The 14,319-nt window shown below is 35.0% G+C and overlaps 1 protein-coding gene across 5 annotated transcripts in view; it reads left to right on the top strand.

Annotated features, from left to right (window-relative positions):
- CDH8 (cadherin 8) overlaps positions 1-14,319 on the top strand; it is a 214,158-nt gene that overhangs the window by 185,999 nt on the left and 13,840 nt on the right. For 3 of the 5 annotated variants that reach the window (XM_037409396.1, XM_037409398.1, XM_037409397.1), the window contains one exon: positions 2,237-2,354. In XM_037409396.1, the coding sequence (XP_037265293.1) occupies positions 2,237-2,354 (118 nt within the window). Of the gene's footprint in view, positions 1-2,236; positions 2,355-7,388; positions 10,545-14,319 lie in introns of those variants that run through there. The other 2 variants (XM_037409400.1, XM_037409401.1) reach the window with 2 other exon arrangements.

Genomic DNA, 14,319 nt, shown 5'->3' with positions numbered 1-14,319 from the left:
TTGGCTACTGTTCTTTGTGTATATTAATTGAAAATCTGGTGACAATGAAGTGAATTTTTACAGTCAACTCTCTTACATAGTGCTGGAAAGAATTAACAGTTATGTAGCCAGCAGAGATAAAATTGCATAACTATCTGATAAACTGCACCTATTATGTGCAGTTGACCTTCCAAACTTCACTGTGCCGTTGTCCTTTTTCCCTGTTGCTTTCTCATTCTAGCAGTGTTTGAAAAGTGGAACAATTATATAATAGATCTGTCTAAAGACACTTGTTCGGGATTCCTTCTAAATTGCGCTTCCCTGTGATGCAGAATTACTAGTACTTAGTCCAACCCTGGGCCCAATGCATGTGGATAGTTTGGTACCTTACTCCTCTGCAAAGAAAAATCTGAAAATGTTCCACATCTGTAAATAGGTCCATCTCTGCAGTGGGACTTAAAACATCTGCTTATATAATTTTTAGCTGTTCATGTTTTTTCACACTGTGTAGAATTGGAGACCTAATTCTTTAAGCAAAAGAAGGCCTTTTTTTATCCATCTCTTCTAATACATTGTATTGGAAATCATATCAATCAAGGTTTCCACCTTGGCAGATATAATAAAATAAATAAATAAAACCCCACCAAACTATTTCAGTGGTATTTAAACAATCTAAACCTTTTTCCAGTAGACTTTTAGAACAAATCTGACCTATCTTAATTGCCTCAACTTGCTTGCTAGGTTGTCTTACAAATTATGTGTGCTTATATCAATACCTGTTCAAACATCTCTTTACATACAAAATTTCAAATATTTATGGTAAGATGTTGCTCTTTGTGGTTATCTAGTAAGATTTTATTCTTTCTTTGACTCTTGAAAAACAGAGAAGAAAGAATGGGAAATTGACTATTATTGTATATGTAATGTAGAAAGATTGATAATCTTTTCTCTCCAGTAAAACCAGTATAAAATATTAGTTATTAGAAGTTTCTTAGTGAAGCATTGAAAATTTAAAGTATGAAGTAATGAATTTGGATAGCATCGAACCCTGTTTCTATTTCTTACTCTGCACTTTAAAAATGAAATTTGTAGTGATTCCTAATTTGAATTTAATTGTCCAAGAAGTTATTGGTCAGTGGCTTTAGGCATTACAAAACTGACTACATAAGACAAAAATGTTACTGAATTCAATGGACATGGGAAAGGTCAATAATTCTCATTACATTTCTTATAAGCCTCATACTACTGAAATTCAGCACTGAGTGTGGGATCTGGATCCACAGTTTGTTTCTAATTATCTGGAAAATAGTTGGAATCAAAAGTATTTGCACCAAATATTTAAAAAAAAAAACCCAACAACATAAAACCTCATGAGTATTTGAAAAAAATGTTTCTTCCTTTCATATTCCTGTGCATCTTTTTAAGATTTGAAGATGATCAGCTGCAGTATCTTTCTAAGTAGTGTTGGAGGTAAAAGAAATAAATGGATGTAAATACACTACAGATACTGTAGTTGGTCGTATAAATTGTATGAAGTGCTTCATGCAAAGTTATTTGATTATTTGAAGTTATTCAGACTATCCGAACACTCTCTCCTCTTCTAACCTTAGTTCTCTGCATTATTCTGGGAATCATTTGTTAATAATGATATTTTAGAACAAACCTATGTTCCTAGCACAGGAATAACTGAGGTTTCATTAAAATTAAGGGGGGAAAATATATATATATATATACTTAGATAATTTATTTTTTATTTCAGTTCAGATTATTTGTGGTATAAAACTTTACACCAGAAGTTAATAAAGAAAAAATAAATTTCTTCAATTAAGTAAAGAATGGCTGGGGCAGAAAGGAGAAAGGATTAAAGATAGGTTATACATTCCGGTCCAGTGAGAAGCATGGCTATAGAAAGAAAGAGTACCATAAGCATCATGAGTGTTTCTGAAACAGTTTTCCTTCTCTATTGGTGAGTAATAATTACATGCTTAAATCAGCAGCAGTTTTTACTGGCCTTTCTTATGTACTTGTCTCTCCTTATTCCCTGTCTTCTTGTTCTGGAAACAGTTTAAATGGGCCAGATAGTCCCTGTTCCCCAGACTTTCAGTCTAAGCTCTGTAAAAGCCTTGCAAGATCATAAATTAGCATTTTTAATCTAACATGTAGACAAATGAGAGTGTGTCCAATAGAATGGACTGTTTTTTTCAATACTGTGTTTATCAGGTGTGTGAATACTTAATGAGAGAGATTTCTGTTGCAGGTAATTCAGATTGTCAGTGCCATCGACAAAGACGATCCTAAAAACGGGCACTATTTCCTGTACAGTCTTCTTCCTGAAATGGTCAACAATCCAAACTTCACCATCAAGAAAAATGAAGGTAAATATAAAGCATACATAATGTGTATCCGAACAACTTAGTTTTGAATTGCTTTGTTGACTTCCAGTTACTTTACCAGTTTGTCCCTTGGGCAATTACAGTGTAGATAACCTGTTATAATGGTACCTTCATTATATCTCTTAAGCTATTTCCAATATCTTTGCAGTAGATAAGAAGAAAGTAAATGAATACTGAATTTAGATCCAGAAGACAGCTCAATAGCTTAAATAAAATAAAAGGATGGATTTACTGCCTGTTTTATTTGTGTTAATTTGAAATTCCAGAGATATGTTGTAAGATGAAAATCTGAAACTATGTTGATAAATAAATGTTGGTCCTACATTGACTGGATATAGATGGGAACATAAAATTAACTATCTACTAAATCCCCAATGGAAACACCTTTTAAGCCTGTTTGTTGTGGGCATAATGGTTTCAAAGTATTTCAGTTAGGCACTTTTACTAGGAAGAGAAATCTGCTAGGTCAGCAAAGCCCAGAAGGGCACTTTGTGTCACTATGCTTTAGAGCACTTCTGGAAGGGCATAGTGTCGTTCTGTAGTACTGTAGGAGTGGAATCTCATGCGTGATGGAAAAAAAGACCCATTTAATATTGTTGAGCAATAAATTTACACTGAACCTTTTCTTAGGCTCACAGATACATTTGAAGGTCATGTGAGAAAGAGGTAGGAATTATATCACAAGAATGCTATAAATAGTGCTATATGTCTTTACGTATTTGTACTCTCTTGAATATTCAGCAAAGTTTTTCCACTTTGGCTTTACATACATATATATAAAACAAACAAACCACACTACGCGGTCAGGAATTTTAGTCAAATACAGTCTCCTGTTTCTCTTATTTGAAATGATAATAAAGGAAATCCCTATTTAGTCCTTTGCTAATAGGAAGATGTATGTGTGAGGTGTATCTACACAGGTGTAAAAGTAATACATTAAATGTCAAATAAAGAGAAAATACTGTTTTCATTTTTTATTCTAGCTGTTCCAACCAAGAAGAATGATGGTGCTATTTTGTTAAATGATACTATAAAAACCTAAATTCTTAAATCTGCTTAAATATGTGCTGAATTTTTCTTTTCATTAGATATGGTTTTCTTTTGTAGCATTCATGAAGTCTGTCTCTACTTTTATTTGTACTTTCATGTAGGAAATAAGTCTCTGTATGTTTTCTGCACTTACAGGACAAGATAAAACAAACTTCTTCAAAATGCATTTCATAATCATCAGTAGCATAACACAAATTGAATTAAACATCCTAAATGTGAGGTGGTTTGCTTTGCACAGCATGACAAAGTAAAAAAGGTCTTAACATTTCTCTTCATGGTTAAATATTTAGCACACATCACTAATTAGCCTTGTCCTCCCAATCTGTTACCCATTTAAGACCCACTCTTACTCCTAGTCACAGCCAATGACAAAAATGACTCCTGATGTGAGTGGGAGTGAGGAACTTTTCTATACAACATGGTTTAGAAAAATAAGTCTAATTTTTTTACAACATTGCTGCTCAGTTTTCCACAGTTCTGAATGCATTTGCATCAGTTAAATGTGTAAATTCTCTTAAAACAGCTAACTGAAATCTCAAAATCAAAAACCCATTTGAAGAGACTTTTCTGATTTAATCTTTCAGTATCCAGGAATAAAATTCCAACTATGCATACCATCCTTTTCTATCAAGATTGCTCAGCCATGGATGCAGTCCATGGTTGATGTTAGAATACGATCTCCCACAGGAAGCAAATATTCCTGTCAAAGCCAAAATCAGGGTATCATTTTGTTGAGGTGAGGTTTCATGTCATTTAAACACAATAAATCTTTAGTCTTTATTTAGTTATGCTGCTTAAACGATAGACTTGACCATGAATTTGTCTTGCATATATATGCTAGGTAAGGGTGAATGATTATGTGTGTTGAAAAAACTCTAGTATGCCTAAAAGAACCGATCTCTCACAAGTCAGATTTCTCCTTAGTTGTACTAATGAGTGCCTGGGCTGTCCAAAAGCCAGTTTGGTATGGTTTATTAGAGGCAATATAAAAAATAACAAACCCTACTCTCATTTCTGGATAATTGTATTTCTGAGGGGTAGATCAGTCTACAGCCCACTTAGGCTTGGAACATAAAAACATTTCCTCATAATGGTGGAGCAAAATCCTTGACATCTTCCTGACGGTGACCTCAGCCTCAACTTCCTCCACATTCTTGGCCTTGACAAGTTCTTCAAGGCAGTGGGACTGACTTGATGGCTGCTGAACATATGTTATGTTATGGGTATTGTAAACAGACTGCATTTTCTCAGGAAACCTAATATAGAAACCCAATTTTTTATTTGTTAGAATTACTATGTATTTTCCTTTATTTAAATTATTTTTTATATCTTGCCTTTCTCCAAAATTCTCCCAAGTGCAGAGATAAACAAAAGTGCCCCTTCTCAAGAGCATTTATGAAATGATATTATCATTTTGGACTCCTCTTTTGTGCTTTAGGTAACATTGTGGCATTTGGCAATTCCATTTCTGCTTCATGAAATAATGATGTTATCTGATCTGGTGGCACTGGTATGCAAACAATGCAGCTTGGCATCTGCCATGGGAAGAAAGTTATGATGTTTTGTTTCCGTTCCTCAAATTAAAAAATATATGATGCATATATTTTGTATTTTTCTCTTGGTATATGGAACATAAGCATAAACATTAATTAATTTAGTTTCTTGCCTACAGGCTATTCCTGTTGTTTAAGCTTCCCAGATTGCACTAAGGCAAGTTAACATGATATTTCAGTAATCAACTGTGCTGCCCAAAAAATACTACAAGTATTATGATCTGCTATGTTGTTATTGCCAGATGTTTAACTGAGTGACACAACAGTGTATCTTACTCAGAAACCACAAAACCCCCTACTCCTCCTAAAGTCATGTTATGTGTTATAGAAATTATCCTGTGATCATAGCAGAATCTGTTCCTTGAAAGGATATACCAGTATCCTTTATTTGTTTGGTCTGTTATATTTGCATATTTACAATCCGTTCTGTAGACAAGATGCCCAAAACTGTAGAGGCTGTACTGTCTTTCTGTAGATGCTGTAGTGCCTTTCTGATGTAAACAATCTATAAATGTGAATTTAAATGTTGCCATACATCTCACTGAATGTCTGTAAATCATCTCTTAGCAATCTTTATTTTTCCTATCTCCTGATCTGTTTTTTCTGTTCTTTTCTGAGCTCAAATGTCAGTTACTGGGTAGTTTTTCTTAGGCTTTTTGTCTTGGTTGAATGGGCAGCTAGTGATAATCTGAAGTAAAGCTATCCTACTCTCTCAAACTGCAGTGCAAGGAATACTGATCATTTAGATTTCCAGATGCATAAACCTTTATTCCTTCACAAGAGAAAGAATAAAATTATGCAATAAAAATATAAGAAGTTAACGCAACGTGAAAATCATGTAATGTTTTCTGTGTTAGTCCTGATGACTGAGCCTGTGACTCCATAACATAACAAATCCTTGACTCCATAAACTCAGACTGACTGTCTGGTCACTTTTCATGTCTTTGTGCATAGGAACAGAAATGTGGAAAATGAAAGAAAATATTCTGTATAGTGTGTCTGACAAACTTCAAAACAGAAAAAAACTAAAACTTGACATGAAAATATGTTTAGACAGATGTTGATACACTCTAGCAGTGTGGTTTAGATTTCTTAGCTGATTAGAATTAACCTTTCCAAAAAGCTGTAGGATCACAATAAAGGACAAAAAACTGACAGGAATTTAGACAACTGATAAAGATTTTGTACTGTCACAGCATCAGTAAATTGAAATGAGACCTCTGGAAATGGAATTGGCATTTGTTGATAGTCTTTTCTTCAGGTGAGTGGTCTTCACAAACCATTACCTAAAATCTAATGCCAGTACATGGATCATCTCTTGCATCCCAAACAATATGCTTACAGCAATACTTGTTTTCAGCATTGAATTCCTAATGTTCTTATGGTTTCCTTAGGTTGTTCAACTGAGAACAGAATTTTGTGATGAAAGCCTTTTCAAGATGTAAACATTTTGATATCCTACCAATGCAATTTTTACTTTTGAAAACTAGCAAATACATCTTTGCCATAAAGTAGAGAGTCTTAAAAGTTTTTCCCAAAAGATATTTCCATTGCTATTCTACTTTTCTTATACCAAATTCTTTTTCCTAATGGAATAAACCTTGAATCAAATGTTTTACAATGCCTTTGGATGCAGTAACTCTTCTGACAGAAGAAATGGTGCATCTCTACTGCGTAAGTGTGATATTACATAGTTCTTACCAGGGTTTATGTAGTAGAATCAATTACAAGGTGGCTTGAAACATGGGAAAGCCTCATCTTTGGATTAAGAGAACCATCTTAATGGCATACATTTGTATTCCTGCAGAAGTCCAATAGCCTTATAAGTAATGAGCCTTCCCTCACCCCAAAATATTCAGTGTCCATCCATGTGAGGTCCAAATTTGGGCCAAACTGATTTAAGTGAGTGCACAGTCAAGAGGGTTTGCTTTTTTTTTTTTTCTTTTTGTTTTAAATTGAAGCATTATAAGTACTTCAGTGATGCACTGTTCTGTTGGTTCTCTATAATGAACTTAATATTTATTCTTACCCATGCTTAGTACATTATACCTATAATAGCTCCAAGAATGTTCATGTTTAAATGTCCATTTCTTCTGTTCTTTCCATCTAGCAAGTTTAATCTGTCACTTACGTCCTCATTGTGCTGCCTTGAAAGTATAGGCAATGTCATGTATTTGAATGGAAATAGCCTGGTATAATCACTTCAACCACTAACTGGCATACATGCCTTTGTATTTTGCACATTTTCTATTTTTCATCAACTCTTTACAATAATAAATATTTCTAAACTATTTTGAAATAGTCAAAGATGACAATTACATGCAACCTCTTTTCTAGCTATCCCAAATAATAAAACCAAATTATCAGCACTACTTCATTTTTTTTTAAAGTACTTCTCTGTCACTGTGTTTTTAACGTAATAAACCTAGATTTTTTTCCATATCTTTTCCCTGAAAATATTTTTAGCAGTGTCTGTCAAATGCATACCTGGAGGATGAGTCTTTTGTTCCCACAAGAGTAACTCTCATGTGTTAAAATGAGTTTCTTTCCTTGAATCAGTTTCTTTTGGCATTTCTCGATATCTCTGCCATTGTCTCAGCTGCCAGCTAAATCTCCTTCTGTGTTTTTGATTGACTTTTCTTTCCAAATATATGCCTCAGAGAGCTAAGAGGTGGCACTGCTATTTCATTGCCCTCCTTCCACTTTGCCCAATTTGAAAGTTAACCCACTGACCTCAGGTACAAATTGCCTTAGCAAGGACATCATTAAACGCATCATTTCTTGGTAGATGTACAATGTACACCTAGAATAACAGCACCCATATGGTCCTTGGATATGAGCAGTAAATCCTCATACACTTTTGCAGTTTCATGAAATTTTTCATGAGCCTTCAGAAACTTTGTGGCCCAGCTGCCATCTGTGCCAGAGAATGTTTGACAATGGCAATTCTCAAGGGAAAGCACATGCTCATATATTTCTCATGTGTTTAATAATCATCCAAATTTTCTTTATATATCAGTAATTAGACTTTCAAGGTAGAACTCTAAAACATATGAAATCACATCCTTTTTAGTGGTTTTCTTGAAAAGTAAAGTTAAGTGATGTGATCAGAGATGTGTCTAAAATTAAATATTTTTCTACCATGTCTGTCAATATTAGTGGTATAGAATAACATCTAGAAGACTGAATCTAAAATTATAAACCAATATGCGGCATAATCTAGAAAACAACATTATCATCTCTCTTAATAGGCATAGTCTTGGCACCAGAAATCACAAAGAATACTTCCATAATGAAGTGTGTTCAGTGTGACAGTAGTAGAGTTAAAAATTGATTATTCTGATGTATTAAAAAAAACCCTAACAAACACAAGCTAACCTATAATCTGGCACTTCTGTGCCAGAATCTGCCATCCACAGGCAGACGCCATGTTTCTCCAGGAGTGTTCATATTGTGAAAAAAGGTATTATAAATATCATACTATCAGTCTTTTTTTCAGCATGGCATTGAAGTTGGAACAGTTTAAAAAGCAAAGTTCAACATTTTTATAAACTCAGGATACCAGAACAACCTCAAAGCATTGATTTTTTTTTTAATGAATAATATAGTTAATAATGATATTGTTAATATAAATTTACTGAAGGATCTGCTTTTTAGTGTGGTTGAGAGATTTTGCTCAATAAGTTCTTTTTTGCTTATGTTATAAATTCTGAGTTACAGAAGTTAAAACAAGGAAGCATAAAGATGGTGGTGATATTTTGCCGAGCAGAAAGGCCTAAGTTTTATCAGAACAAATCATACGAGAGTTAAGGTAGCTAAACTGCATGAGGCATTTTAGTTGTGGATTTAGATTTTTCTGACATTAAGTCATATTTCAGAAAACTCTTAGTTACATTTCAGATGCTTACTTACCTTTCTCAGTTAAAAACAAAATGTGATTTACAGGCCTGAAGTACCACATTCTACTTATGATCTACAAGTTATACTACACTTCAAGGTTTGAGTGCCTTTCTGAGAATGTCCCAGGTGTGTCATGGTCTGTGGGCTGGAAGGCATGTAGGAATTACCATCCGGCTGTGTGGTGATAAGAGAACACTATGCTACCTTACCTCCCTCGCTATGGAGCAGGCAGGCAGGGCTATCACGGCCTGGAAAAGGAAAGGACAGATTCAAGCATCCACCTGATTAATATGCAAAAAGCGGTATTCAGCTGGTGCAAGCGCTTTTCCTGGAGTGATTGGTTGTGCATAAGGTGGTAAGTGTCAAGTCCCTGAAATAATTTGGTTTTATAACATAGGAAATGCAGTTCCTTATATATTATACTCAGGTTCCTTCATCCTTGGCCCTTAGACAATTGACCTGATTGAAACTGCTTTGGATCAGAAACTGTGTTAGATCATTTTTGTAGGAAAAATAATAAATTTTCTTATTTACATATCTGACAATTCTAAGATGTAATGTCATCTTGTGAAGTAATAGACTGTGTCTAAAGACTCAAAAAGATGAACCCTTTCTGCTAGTGATAAAGTGATAAGCAACATGAGGTGGAAATCAGTACTATAGATCTTTGGACTATTAAATTCTAGAAGACTGGTAGAATTTCAAGCTGCTGATAATATTACTGAGGCACCCAAATACATTCCAGTAATACTCTGAAGTTCTATCTTCCCAGGCACTGAACGCATTTCCATTTCCTCTGTATGATTTCACATTGAAGTAATGTATTCAACTCCTTTCTGCTATACCATTTTGCAGTCCTAGCAAGGTTACACTTTTCCATGGTACAGTAGTGTTAGCCCCATCTAGTCTGAGAATGTCAGTGAAAATATTCTCAGTATATATCTTTCATACTTGATAGCTTTCCGCTTCCTTTACCCCTTCTTTCTTTACTATCGTCACTATTGACTATGTTCTGTTATTCACTGATGTTTTTCCTTGATGTTTAATATCAATTGAGTGCAATTTGAAGTAACTTCCCAGGCATAGAAGGATGTGATGTTTTTTTCTGAAGTGAAGATTACATTACTGTAGATTGGAAACCAGTATTTTTCCACTCCAGTCCTTTGTGTGCCACTTCCTTCACTGACACCTGCTTCTGCTGTCTTTACCATCTTTCTTCTTGCATGTAGATCACTGCTCTTTCTGGACTCCCTGCTAATTAGAACTACAGAACATGTGAAGACTCTGTGCAGTTCCTCTGCAAACATACATTTTAGCCCTATCTGGATGATTTGCACCTTCTTACACTAGTTATGTGATTTTCACCACTTTGGTAGGCTAAAAAGATGAATCCTTCTTGGTGCACATAGCTGCTCTAGCTGAAACTGAATGTCAGAAAAACAGAATCAACTCTTCAAACGCTAGCTCAGCTCCCAAGCTCCTCCACACTTTGACCATTCTGTCTGTTCTGTCCATCTGAAACCTTATTCACTCCTCTCCTGTATTCAGGATGCAGGACTCCAGACAGATTCCCTCTCTCCTCCGCCCTAAGCCAGATGCGGTCCATCAAGTCTTCATTCGACTGGACAGGCCAACCTGATGAATGAACCAGCAAGGAGGGGGCCATCTGGTAAGCCGATTGTCCTCTTTTAGGCATCTTTAGGCTCTTCTTCATCTCTGCTGTGTTCCCCAGCACGTCTGTACTTTTTATAGTTTTGTAGCTGGCAAAGCGTTTCTCTGGGAGCGCTTCTGTTCCACATGCTGTTTAACCTTTCAGTCCTTTCTAATTCAGCTCTGTGATGACAACTTCTTTCCAAGCCTCACCAATACAAACGTTCAGACAACTACAGAAGAGTTGTATGTGCACATGGGAAAATAAGACTAAATTCCACAGCATCACATCCTTGCAGAAAGCGCCTTTTTTAAAAACTGTTTGACTAAATAAAAATGACAAAGCTATTTCAGGACATTTATGTAAACGATGACCCAGCCCCCAAAAACCGTAAAGTGTGAGTGTTGAAGTACAGGATAATACTGTATATATGCAGTATACCATTATGCATACATGACCAAAGAGACTTTTACTTCACTCATTCTTAATTTATTATTTGTGCTGCTAAGCAACAAAATGTTGTCAAGGCATCAATTATGTTTCATTTTATAAATCAAACTAATTAAGAACCAGATGCAATGTGAGTGAAAAAGATCTGAGGTCACTGTTGTGCACCATATGTACAACAGTGCTTACTCATGGTGAGGAGATGGATTGGACAGCTGTGAATTTTCCTGCTGTAGGAGTATCATCATGCTCAGATAGTATAACATAGTTATGTCTCTCTTTCCAGTTTATTCCTTTAATTTCATAAGAAAACTAAAGAAAAGTGAGCAACACTGCTGTGACTTAAAAAGACGAACTAAGGGGTAAAAGGTTATGAAAACAAAAGAGGAAAATAATTTGGTCAGCAAATTAGCATGAAAAGAAATCGTTTTTAGTAATAATATGGAACATGACTCAAAGAAATAACGGAGAGAAGAATAAATTGAATATTCAGTTTGACTTAATTTCAGACACAGATTGCGGAAAATAAACATTACATCAGGGTCTCAAAACGGAACTGCTTAGCAGACAGAATGGCATTGTTCTTAATGAGTAAAAAACTGCTCAACTAAGTGCTATCAGGACAACAGTAAGATCTGTAGTACCATCTCTCTGGAATTTGCCTTCCAATGCAAATTGCTCCAATAGCCCTTTAATTTTCAAAGGTTCCCTAAGTGCTTTAAAAATGTAACTCCTTGAAAGCTAACAGCAACCACAATAATTACATTCTATGACTTTAAAAGTTTTTCATAGTAGTATTTGTAACTAAGTGATTACAGAATATTTGAAGATAGGTTTCTAGATTTTTAATCAACCGTCTTCTGAAAATAAGATTTCTGCCAAAGTACCACTTCTGGTTCCATGGGTAGATCTAATTCCTCCAGGTTTTCTGCAAGAAACAATTCCTGTAGTGGAAGTGTTGGTGGACAATGCACTGTTTGATTGCTTATAAACGTGTTTAATTCACTGAGTAGGAGAAATTATGTCCAGAGCTGAAGGTCCTGGTAGAGTCTCTGCCCCTTCACCACCTCAATATATTATCTGACAAAGACATATTGCATCTTAAGAACCCCCCTCTGTTTTCTCCTTATTATTTGGCTTTGTTTTGAATGCTTGATTTTTTCTCTATTGGTGTCTAATTGGTAATTATGGCACAAGACTGTTTTTCTTACTTTTTTTCCACCTTGTAAATGTATTGGTTGTTTTCATTATGGAATGTTTCTTTGTGTTATCACGTTCTAAATACAGGCTTTTGAGGGGGAGTAAATATTAATTTATTAGTTGCTCTAATTGTACTTTTATTTTGTCAATTAATGAGAAACTAGATAGGAGTCCCATTTTAAAGTTTCACTTGCAGTCAGGATTAAAAGAACCCCAACACTCTTCCACTAGAGGAAGAATCTAAACAGCTAGAATGAAAACAATATGAGCAGGGATAATCACATATTAGCTGTTAAATTTTCATTTGATTAGTAAAAGTCTCCTTTCATCATAATAACACATATAAATTATACAAACAGTTTGCATATGGTTCCTCCATTAAAATAAAAGGTACTAACTTTTCACACTTAGCCTCAAGGCTTGTATGATAAACTATTGCACAACTAACATTATAATGTGATTTAAAAAGACACCGACTATTTTCCAATTTGCATCTTGTTTTGAACCAATTACAGAAGTGGTGTACAGGAAGGAAGAACTTATTATTGGAATCACAGTCGTTCTTCCTACAAGGTGACCATTACACGGATTATTATGTGAAGTCTATGCCTATACATTCTACCGAGCCTGTCTGGTGTGCTCACATTTATTCTATACCCTTTCCTTTTCTCCTTACTCCTTTTAAGCAGGTTCAAGAATGGGCTGTATATCTCTGACAAGAACAAATCTAGCAGTGACACACTGAAGGAAATACAACATTTTTAATGATTCTGACCAGAGCTTCTCACGTCAAGTTTTAAAGAATAATGGAGACAAAGGCTTTATTCAGTTTAGGGTGGGGTGGGGGGTGGGGGTGGGGGTGTACCACTTATGATATTTTCCCATCAAGTTCTGATTTTGTAATTTGTATGGGTGGTCTTGTTGTCAAATGACTCACTTTGTTGGTCTTCATTTAATTCTATCTCATTAGGATGTATTCCATTTGGGAAGCATCCAGTAATTAGTGATATATTTATGTAAGTATTAGTATTTAATATTTATATAATAAATATGCCTAGAAGGCAATCCATTCAAAGGCCAGAAAAGAGGTAGAGTACATGATTTTACTGAATGCAGAGATCTTACATATGGAGCCAAATGCAGAAAATAAATGAAACACTTAGGTTGACCTGTCTAGTCTGGGGAGAGAGTTTGCATATCCTAAAATGATAGGATGTGCAGACTTGGTAATCAATGCTGATTATAGAGGGAGTGAAGATGGGCCCCTGTTTGAAGTGAGATAATAAGGCAGCTTGTTAGGGAGAGATAAATAGAAGAACTTCAAGAAAAGGACCAGATGTCTGCTTGATGGTGTTGAAGAGGGAGAGCTAGTGGGGTCCTTCAAACGTAACATGGATGGATGCATAGTCAGAGTACAGTGAATCAGCGAAGCAGTAGTAGTTGTATGCCCATATTAAAATAACAAAGTCAGATCACCCCAGCTTGGCTTAAAGTAATTGTGGGCTTAAGCAAGTAACCTTTATTTTTGCTATAGGCTAAGGTCTATGTATATTTTTGAGCAGTAAATGTAACAATGTAGTAATATTTTTTTTTATCTGATTCTATAACAAAAGATAAATCAGGAATAAAGTCTTATCTGTGGAGTTTTGAATGGAGTTAGGTATTGCAGTCATAAACCTTAAAAGGAGCATCAATAATAATCACTGAATGTTGGTATGTCCTATATTCTATAGCATGTTGGACTGTTGAACACGAACATTGACTTTCTTCTCTAATTTTTATAATGTAATAAAACACATTACGGTTTCACATTGTTTTCATAAAATCATATAGAACTTGTTGGGATTGTTTGTGTTTTGTTAGGAAATGTTTGTTCAGTTGAACTTAAAGCTAGAATCTAGGTTATAGGAAATAATAAGAAATAAGGTAAAAATATTTCATGTAGCCTTTTTGAACTTACCACTCTGTAACCTTGCTTAACTCCGTCATGTCACTTTCTATAACATTTTCATCCATTATATATGACCCTTCTGTAAATTATACAGTGTTCACGCCAACAAAGAATAAGACCTTGTGATCTAAGAGCACTCTACAGCAGTTGTGGGATGTTTATTTTGGTTAACGAAGTGTTCTGGGGTTCAGAATA

Source organism: Falco rusticolus, chromosome 15, assembly GCF_015220075.1.
Source record: "Falco rusticolus isolate bFalRus1 chromosome 15, bFalRus1.pri, whole genome shotgun sequence".
NCBI lineage: Eukaryota > Metazoa > Chordata > Aves > Falconiformes > Falconidae > Falco > Falco rusticolus.
The sequence above is the reverse complement of the archived record's forward strand: the minus strand, read 5'-3'. Positions and strand labels throughout refer to the sequence as shown.